The sequence below is a fragment of the Apteryx rowi genome, unplaced genomic scaffold (genome assembly GCF_003343035.1).
Source record: "Apteryx rowi isolate R43461 unplaced genomic scaffold, aptRow1 scaffold_356, whole genome shotgun sequence".
Classification (NCBI taxonomy): domain Eukaryota; kingdom Metazoa; phylum Chordata; class Aves; order Apterygiformes; family Apterygidae; genus Apteryx; species Apteryx rowi.
The window spans coordinates 451,020-460,673 of record NW_020450041.1 but is presented as its reverse complement, the minus strand read 5'-3'; the positions used below and the strand labels follow the sequence as shown (position 1 = coordinate 460,673).

Genomic DNA, 9,654 nt, shown 5'->3' with positions numbered 1-9,654 from the left:
GCATGTGGGAAAGCCGAGAGCCCTGGAACGTGAATTAGCCGGGGAGAGATGAATGTGTGATAGCTTGTACCTGGCAGCTACCAATGGAGCGTGTTAACGCTTTCAGGATAGGTTTGAGCAGCGCCGGAGCTGGGGAGTTTCACGCGGGCTTCCCGCTACCTCGGGCTGCAGCGGGGGGTCATCAGGGTAGCGCACAGGAGGGACGGGGAGCAAACACAGCGCCCGGGTCCATCGGGTTGACTTGGTCCCTGCYGCAGCACAGGGCTGGCTGAGGACCTGGCCTCTGGCAGCTGCCTGCAGCAGAAGCCTACATTAGTTTTGTTTTTTTCCCTATGGCTCCCCTGGAAGCCAGTTAAATGCTGCAGCTTTAAACAACGTGGAGAAGAGGCTGTCTGCCCTCTCCTTCCCCTTCTTGGGGGACTCGCTGCACAGAGCACAAGCCAGGAACCGTCGTCGCCGTGTCCTGGCCCTAGCTCTGCCCCGTGGCTTCAGCTGAGCTGTGTTACCCTTCTGCTCCCGCCTTTGCTTCCTGTGCTGATGGGCTCCTATAGGACCATTCCCTGTTTGGCTTAGACGCGTAGGATTTAAAGACGGATCAGCACAGGCCGCTCTCACGGGCTTGGTCTGCACAGACCCCGGAGTTGAGCAGAGCGGCYGGGAACGAGGCAAAGGCTGGTTCGGTGGGACGGCAGCTCGGGAGCCTTCGCCTCTGGCCGCTCCCCTGCCTGGCTGCTCCTCTTGGCCTTTCCTGCCCGTGCTCCGCAGGGGCCAGAGCCAAAGACACTCGCAGCACGGGGCGGCCGAGCGGCGGGGCTGCCCGCAGAGCCCCCCGCCCGCAGCCCGGCAGGCAGGTGCTGCGGGGCGCATCCGCGCAGCCGGGGCGGCGAGGGCGGGCGAGCCGCCTTCCCTGCCTGCCTGCCTGCCTGCCTGCCTCCCACCTTCCCACCCCACCCCACGCCCTGGTAGCGCTGCAGGGACTCATCCATTCCCGAGTTACTAATATGCAAATGTCGGCTTTTGCATGGGCCGGGCGCCAGGCTGCTGGGTGTCAGGGCACCCGCGGGAGCCGGAGGTGGGGCGAGGCGTGGCGCGGCGCCGCGTGCTCCCCCGGCCCTGCGTGGCAGCAGGCAATGGAGCTCTAGGTCCCGTGGGGAGCGGACCCACGCCCCGTTCGAGCAGCAGCGGGTGGCCGAGGAGGGAGGGCAAACTGGCAGCCCCTGGCAACCTGGGGCTGGCGGCAGGAGGCTGGGCGCACCGCGGGTTCCCCCCCGCCGGCAGGATGGTGAACCTGGAGTCCGTGCACGCAGGTAAAGGGCACCTGAGGGAGGGTCGGGCTTGGGGCTCCCCGCGCAGCCGAGATGGTGGACGTGGGCAGGGAATGGGATTGCTCCGATTCCCGTGAATGTTCCCTCCTCCTTTCCCTCCCCACGGAGCCAGCTGCCACGGCCAGTGCCGGGTTCGGAGCCCACGTTCCCACCTGGGGATGGATGCAGCCCCAACGCTGTTTAGGGGGCAGCAGAGTCCCGTTCACACCGTGGGAGTGCGACTCGCACTGCCAGCCCTAACGTGGGCTGGGGAGCAGGGAACAAAGTTCTCCTGGATACCCGGAAAATCGCCAGTGGTGCCTGAGCTGTGGGACCGGTCAGTAGGCTAGAGCTGGGGGATGAACACACGGAGGGATGCAGGAAGTGTGCAGGGTGTGTGAGCGTGAGGGAGAGACGGGGCATGGGAAAAGAGGGAAAAGTTATCAACAAAGAGGGAAAAGGAGGGAGGAATGGATGAGGAGAGGGCTGTAGGAGGATGGGTTGAGCAGGGAATGAATGAACGGGGATACTCAGAAAGAGAGGGATGCTTTCCAGGGGGTGGGACACAGAGGCACAGCTTAGATGGTCCTACATCTTCTCCAAGCAGACTTCCCCTCCGCGAGTAGCTGGGGAACCAGGGCAGTCGCTGCCAAACCTCTCGGAGCCGTGCTGAGCTCAGGCTGGCCCTAAATCCAGCGGGGATTTAGCTTCTGCCCTCTGCTCGGGCCCTGCGCTGGAGGGGAGGGACCGTGCCGCGGGCTGAGGGCAACGCAGGGGGAAGACCGCAGTGATGACTGCAGCGAGGACCAGATCCTGCACTGCCATACGGTGCACCTGGGAGCCTGGCAGGGACCTGCGCATGGAGGGGATGCATGCTGTCCCCAGGCTGTGCAGGGCAGGGGGAAGAACACGTCCATCAGCCCGTCCCGGGCTGCGTGTCTGAGCGAACCTCAGGGGTTTGGTGGTCCTGCGGTGCAGGGGAGACCCGGGGGCACATGCCCAGTGCTTGCCGCCGCTTGCCGGGCCCCGCCGGCACGCAGACCGGCAGGCCTGCAGGGCAAGCAGAGCTCGGGGCAGCGCCGCGGAAGGCAGCGGCCCAAGCCCGGGCTTTGCGGCCGCGTCGCAGCCTCTGCCCTGCTGCATCCCCCCGGCAGCCCCCGGCGCRGGGCGGCCGGGCGCCGGGGAGGTGCGAGGCTCGCGGGGCTGGCTCGGCGCGGGAGCCCGACGAGCCTGAGCACCTGCGACGGGCGTGCTTGTGTGCGGTGCCTCTCCGGGACGCGTCCCCCGCAGGCTCCTATCCGCCCGCCTGCTGGGCTTGTGGGCGACTCTTTCTTCACGAGCAGATCCCCAAAACTGATACCGTGCCCTCTGCCAAAGTCGGCGGCGGCGCTCCCGGGGCGGATTTGGCCAGGAGCTGCTCYGAGCTGGGCACGCACCGTGCTGGGCCCCCCCCTCCCCGTCACCCCACCCTGCCAAGCAGCAGAAAGGCCCAAACTTCAAGCAGTCTTTTCGGCAGGGAGGGAGAGCGATCCAGGCCTGTTTTCAGTCGCCGGGGTCGGAGTGACGCCGGTACGGAGGCGGCTCRGCGTGCTCGGCCGTGGGCTCGCCGGGCGGCGGGCCCCCCCGAGGGGCTTGCGAAGGTGCGCCCGCTCCTCCGCCGGCCGTGCCGAGCCCACGCGGGGCGGTTCGGGCTCTGCAGGCGCTCCTTCCCCCAGCCGGAGCGCTTCCAGCAGCACCGCGCTCCCGGTGGGTACCACCGCCTCCTCCCCAGGCACCCGGCGCGTTGCAGCTTCCTGCAGCCTCCGGAGGGGCTCAGGCACCGAGAAGGCAGCGAAATTCAGCAGGGTCCATGTCGCGGTCTCAGGCAACCTGATTTCCCCCCGCTTCCACCACTGCTTTTCATTTTTTGAAGTCAGCAGGCTGGTTTAGCTCAGTGCCCATGTCAGAACAGCTACGAGGAATAAGGGCTTGGGAAAGCTTTATTTGCTGACACCATTTGTTTCAGCAAAAATATAGATGCAGATATATCCCCAGAGAAGCGTCTGCACCGGTATAGTTTCTTTGGTCTGGGTGAAGAAACCAGACTACCCCTATTCCAGGTATGTTTACTAGCTGAGGTACAGCAGCACATTTTTAATATGGACTAGGCCGCAGTGGCGGCTCCTAATAGGTCTGTGGTTAGGAGTTAGGCAGGCCTAAATTGCATTATTTTTCCCAGGGTTTTTTTTATTAGCCTGCTTATTCTCTGTATGTTGGCTGCCTAGCAAAGCTGTATGGTGGGAGCCTTTCAGCTGGACTTGAAATCTTGCAGCCTATTTTGTCTGTTGCATGCAGGGGTTCAGATCCAGCTGGGCTTTATCACTCTCTCCCTGATTTATAGCAGAGGACTCTTTGGTGCCAAAAAACAAAAGGTGTTTCCTTTATCTTGGCTGCATTTATATCATATCGGATGGTCATTCCCTTGTATATCTGCTCCTTATTCTCAAGGAGCCCTTGGAGGACGGCTGCTGCAGTGTTGCTACCCGTTAGTGYTCGAAAGCTGGTCAGCCCCAAACCACTTGGATTGATAGGGTTTGATCAAAAGCATTTTCATTTTCTTCCTGTTTTTTTTAAAACACAGGATATTTAAGTTGTAATAACTTGTGTATGTTTAGTGGGAGGAATTTGAATCTTTTTGAAGATGAAGCTCTTCCTCTGCGCTGCATTATCTCACTTTACGTGTATGAGAGAATCACAGTGGTTTTTGTTAGGTCCTGACTCCAGGAGCAAGGAGTTTAGGAGCCCATGGATAACATATGATGCGCAATCAAGCTGCAGCTGCGGCTGCTCCTCTCCTCCCCACTCAGGTTATAACCAGCAGAGGGGCTGATGGCTTGCTCTTGCTGCAGCGGGAGCAGGTTTGCTAAAGCTGACGGGCTGTGGCCAAGCGCTGGCTCTGACGGGGTGCAAGGAGGCTGGGAATCGAGCRCCGGGGTCATCAGGGTGCTTTGCTGCTTGCACCCAGCACAAAGTGCGCCAGCTGTGGGAACTGGCTCCTGGGGGTCGCTGCCTTCCTAAACCGTGAGGCGGCTGCGGCGGCGGYGGCCGGCGATGGAGGAGCAGGAGCGCCCCTGCGCACCCTCCGTGGTGGGGTGGGAAGGGCCGGCCCCTCGGAGCCCGCTTTCCCGCGGCGCCTTCCCCCGGCCGCTCCGCCAGCTGGGCCTATGCTCAGGGCCAGGGCAGGCGGCGGGCGCGCGGGCTGCTCCCACGCCTCCCCGGTGCAAGCCATCCACGAGGGAGTAAGGGCCTTACTGCTTCCTTTTGCTCTCTTCCCTTTCCCAGCTGCCACTGGTTGGACCACTCTGCCTCTTGCTTGGTGCCCGTAAGATGCTCACTGGTCTGGGGGATGTGAGAAAACTACTCACAACACTTTTTTTTTTAATAACATAYGCATTTATTCATTGATTTGTGTGCCCACAAGGAAATCTATATTAAATTCTTTTAAAGTTGCAGGCTTTCTAACTAAAGCAAACACCAGACTTCTGTATGGCTTAAGACATTTTTACTTTATGAGTACTTGGTTTTTTTTTTAAGATTCTTTTTGGCAACAAGCAAAGCTTTGTGCTTTGTAGACTGCCTAGGTTAGGGTCCTTTGGCAATATTACAAGATAACTAGATGTTTATAGCTGATGATAATTACTCTTTACTACAGTAGAAGTGCTTAGAAGCCCCATTAGATGTTCATGTCTTAATTGGCAAGGGATTACTTCAAAAGAAACTGTTCTCTTTCTCCTTTTTTCTCCCTCCTTAATACAATTTAAAGAAAGAAAGTTTCTCAAGTATGTGGAAGTTTTTGCACTCCTTCTTTAGCACAAGATCTTTTCTTTTCTTTCTTTTTCTACCCATTTGCTGAGGAAAAAGTTTCAATCTTCAAACTAAACAAAGTTATTAAGTTTGGACCAAAGAATAGGGGGATTTCCATTTGCACACTGGAAGTTTCAACAGGAAAAGACATGGTTTGCCTGCTTTAGTGTGAGCAATAGAGGGAAATAGCTATAATAACCTATAGATTTATTCTCTCCCTTTTGGCCACGTGGAAATGATACAAGGTGCATGCTGGAAAGAGGAAAAGGTTTGCATGATGCCTTTAAGAAGGCTTCCACCTGCCTTTTCTGTCCCAGCAAAACCACAGCAAACACTCGCCCAGCTTCCACACTGTTGTTATTAGCCAATGCAAATCGGATGACTTCTGTGGCACGGATTGGCTGCAGGAAGAACATGCAAATCAGTCAGTTGGTTCTTTATAAAAAATTACTATTATCTTTTTCTTTTTTTTTCCACAAGTAGGCTGGAAAGAGTTAAAATTCCCATGCAAAGGGGAGAAGAGGGTGAGGGGGTGTCCATCTGAATTTGAATATTCTTCCTCCTTTACCTGAATGTGTACTTTGCCTGTTTTACGGAGGAGAGGAGCAATCTGTGTAAAGTTGACTATTCCCACCCTTTTCTTGCAGCTGTCCCCGAAGGCGAGCGTGGCCCCGGGTGTGGTGGCGGCCATCACTTCAAGGGTAAATGACATCTTTTTTGGCATTGATAAGGATGGAAGGAGATACGCTGGCGCTTGGCGGCACTGCTTGCTCCTGGGCTGGGGACAGTGCTCTGGGGCAAGGCAGCTCCTTCACGGTTGGAGAGGGGTCTGAGCACAGGCGTGACGGAGAGAGCAGGGTAAATGGTCTGCAAATARGGATCAGGCAAATTGGGAGAAACAAGCTGAGTTTGAAAGGGAATGAGAGAAGACGGATGAGACCTTACTTCCCCCTCTGAGGGCATCTCGTTCTGCGTCCGCCTCTCTGAGGACGGTCCTTATGGTGTGTGCTTTTACTGCACCCAACAYGTTGTCCCGGCTGAGCCATCCCTAAGGCAAAGGAAAGGACCTGGGAGACCAGGAAAGCTGGAAGGGCTCCCCGGCCCCTAAAGGTGTGGCGGTGGGGAACAGYGTCCTGATTAAGCCTCGAACTGGGAGCCGCACCAGCTAGCTAGTTGGGGAAGCCTGCCGAAAGCCCAGCGGAGAGGCCAGGGAGTCTGGGAGGGCTCCCGGTGCTCATTCCCCTCGTGCTCCGCGTGGGAAATGAATGATGCAAAAGGTGAGGAACACAACAGCAAATTGAGGYGGGGGGAAAAGGAGTGAGGGGGGTGCAAAGAGCAACAGGAGGGAAAGTGCATCCTTGGAACTGATGAATATTCTAGTGACTATGTTGAGGAATCAGAAATTTGAAAGTCTGATGGTTTATTATAATTACACATTCATTTGTGCTGTTTAGTGGAAGCCACATGTGCCTGTTGCCTGGGACTGTGACCTGTTATTAAAATCAGTTGTGCCTCCTTTTCCAGAGATCAAGATGAGCGGTGATGCGGCAGACTCCACAGACACTCGGCATGAACCTGACCAGGTGGAGCCAGGTAAGGAGAGCCAGGACGTGGGGCCAGCCAGGGAAGTCGTGACGAGGGAGGGGACGGAAAAGGGGGGGGACACGCGTGCTGGAAGTTCCTGTCCGTGCTCTGCTTGGCTCCTGCTGCTGCTACCCTGCGCTCTTCCGCCCGGCTTGGGAGTTGATCAAGAATGTGCTCTGGGCTAGCATTGCATTTGTATCTTGATCAGCGTGCAAGATCCCTCTGTAACGGCAGTGAATGAATCAGTTCATGTCTCAGTAATGTCCTCGGCAGTTTTAGCATGGAAATAGGCTCATGTCTTGCCAGAAGAATAATGCCATTGAAGTATTCTTGGTCCGCTCAGTTTAGCRCAAACAGCTCTTCATTGTATGCAGGGTTCATGTCAGCAACGTTTCCTTAGACAAAACTTGCACAGACTAAGCCTTTTTGGCCACATATATGTAGAAACACGGAATTGGGAGGGACTTCTGGAATAATCAAATCCAGCCAGCTAATTCCAGCAAAAATTTATCACTCTTCATCCTAAAACCCGATTGATTGGGTTTCTCATCTCCACTACCCCWACCTGACAGCCGTTCAGACTCTGGCTGCGCTGCGGTTAGAAGCYCCACTTTTCCTTGAATACGGCAAGCTGAAGAACAGGGTGTTCCTCCAAAGGTAYGGCACTGGCGCTAGCGTCCATCCCTGCCAGTTTAGCCACCAAGGCCAGCAGGGCCACAGAACGTCACGCACACCACGAGCAGCAGTTTTCATTACCACTTCTGACTGCCGCTGCTTGCAGTGGGCTTGCAGYGCAGGACTTCAAGGATGTAATGGCACAAAAAGTCAGGGTCAGGTTCATTTTTAGGCAAATAAACAGCAGTAAGAAAAGCAAACATTGTTAGCACCTGTTAGTTATTCTTGTAACAAATGCGCATTGCCTGAAGATATGAGACTCGTCTATTGACTTAGAAATAAAGACCTTACAAACCTAAAACTCTTAGGGAAACTGTCAAAAAATTATTGCTCTTTGAGTAATGAAGAACCCTTAACTCAGGTGGGCGGATGTGTAAAAGCAGATTAAAGCTTTAAATGTAATGATTCTACCKTTTCTCTTTTGCTTGTTATTTGAAAGGAATTAGAAAAAATGAGATCTCAGTAAAGCTGGGGAACCTTAGGTGTGTTTTAATGGGACTCAAACTACCCCTTTATTTACGCCATACATTGAGGACTAGAAATCTGCTGTGCTCTCAGTTATTAAGCTGGGTTATCTGACATAATCTATAGCGGAGATAAAATCTGGCTCTATTCATGGCCATGAACTCCCACTAACTTTGGTAAGGTCAGACTTCTGCTCCTGGCTTTCAGTTGATCCCAGGTTAGTTTTCAAGATGTGTCTCAAAGCCGCTTAGCAACAAACGTGTCCCCAACTTTCTGAGCTCTTTTACAAACCCTGGTAATTGCTACAGGACCTTAAATAGGGGTCAAATTCTCCTGAAATGTGTCATGGGTCTTGGCACACAGAGCTGCTGGATAGCATGGCTGATTCAAGATTAGGAAAGGCTGGCCTGTTACTTGAGTTGGGATTTTGTTTTGTTTTGTTTTTGGTACTGGATTTTGCTAATGTAGTGGGAGACTCTCCCTGCTAGTGTTGTAGTCAATAGTGTTAAGCAGATGACAAGCTGGCCTCACGGTTGATTGGGTAAGGCCTGCTTTTCCATCTGAGCTTCCTAGATAGCCACTAGTGTTAGCTGTCGTACTTCTTTCTAGTGGAAACTGAGAAAAGAATGAAAAGTGAAGTCAGTTTGTTTTAAAACAAGAAAAATATTTGCAGCAGGATTAGTTCTGCTCTACCAGCCTTCAGATCAAGCAGGGAAATCAGAACAAGTAAATCTCCTTCAGCTACAAAATGAGTGACGCTTCCCTGCAGCCTGATACAGGGAACCTGTTTGAAGTGCTCTGTTTTTAAGGTAATTCCCCGAACAGGTTGATCTGTTTGGGATCTTCAGAAATCACCACGTTAGAGGTAGCGGTGAGGAGACACACTGCCATGAGAGAGCAGCTGCTTGTGGGACTTGAGCGTCCTCGCTAGCACCCGCTCAGAAGCTCTCCTCGGGGGGGCTGGCTCCCTTGCAGGGCTCCGAAAGCAGAGGCTGGTCGGAGCGGGACCCTGTGCTCAGCTGTATACGCGGTGTTTCAGATGGGGGAGATATCTGGGGAGTGGTGACACTTGTCAAGGTCAGCCCTACTGACAGTCACAAGCAGCCAAGCCCGCTGAGGGTCTGCCTTGATGCTTTACCTAAAACCTTGACAAATCTTTGCCTTTTTTTTTTTCTCTCTTTCCGACCGTTCTGTTTACAAACAACAAAGCACTTTGTACTGAACTTCCCTGAAAGTTTGTGTTTTCCCTGATACACATTGTTAGAGGAATATTTACTGTAATGCCTAATAGTTAGGTGTTTTGTTTACCAGCTTCACGGGGGAAAACTTGTTTTCCAATGACTCATTAACTGAAGACCCATTCCCTAAAGAACTGGTCCAATCCAAACAGCTCCCCAGGACTCTGGTCCCCTCAAGAGGACAGGACAGTGACCAAACTACTGGTATTATAGCTTACGAAGAAAGGAAAAATTTCTAGGTGCAGATTTACAAAGGCCTTTGATCACCAAAAGATGCAGACTGGCTCCAAGAAGAGTATAAAAAAGAAAAAAAAACTTGAGAAAGTTAGGTGCCAAGATGCTTTTATAAACCAAGCCCTTGATCTAAAACTGATGCCTAAAGATCTGATGGGAAGTGTCATTAACAGAACCATAATCTCAGCCTTTCATTTCTCTGCCAGTTCTAGGCTTACAGGCAAAAAGGGTAATTTGGAGCATTGTTTTACTTTGCAAGTGTTTAAAATATCTTTTTCCCCCTTCCGTCTTTTTCCCCCTTCCGTCTTTTT

The 9,654-nt window shown here is 53.6% G+C and overlaps 1 protein-coding gene across 1 annotated transcript in view; it reads left to right on the top strand.

Moving 5' to 3' along the window:
• Nucleotides 1-1,021: 1,021 nt before the first annotated feature.
• POU2F3 (POU class 2 homeobox 3) overlaps nt 1,022-9,654 on the top strand; it is a 42,748-nt gene continuing 34,115 nt past the window's right edge. The window contains exons 1-3 of the mRNA XM_026073012.1: nt 1,022-1,307; nt 5,795-5,848; nt 6,672-6,740. Of these exons, the coding sequence (XP_025928797.1) occupies nt 1,022-1,307; nt 5,795-5,848; nt 6,672-6,740 (409 nt within the window). The remainder of the gene's footprint in view (nt 1,308-5,794; nt 5,849-6,671; nt 6,741-9,654) is intronic.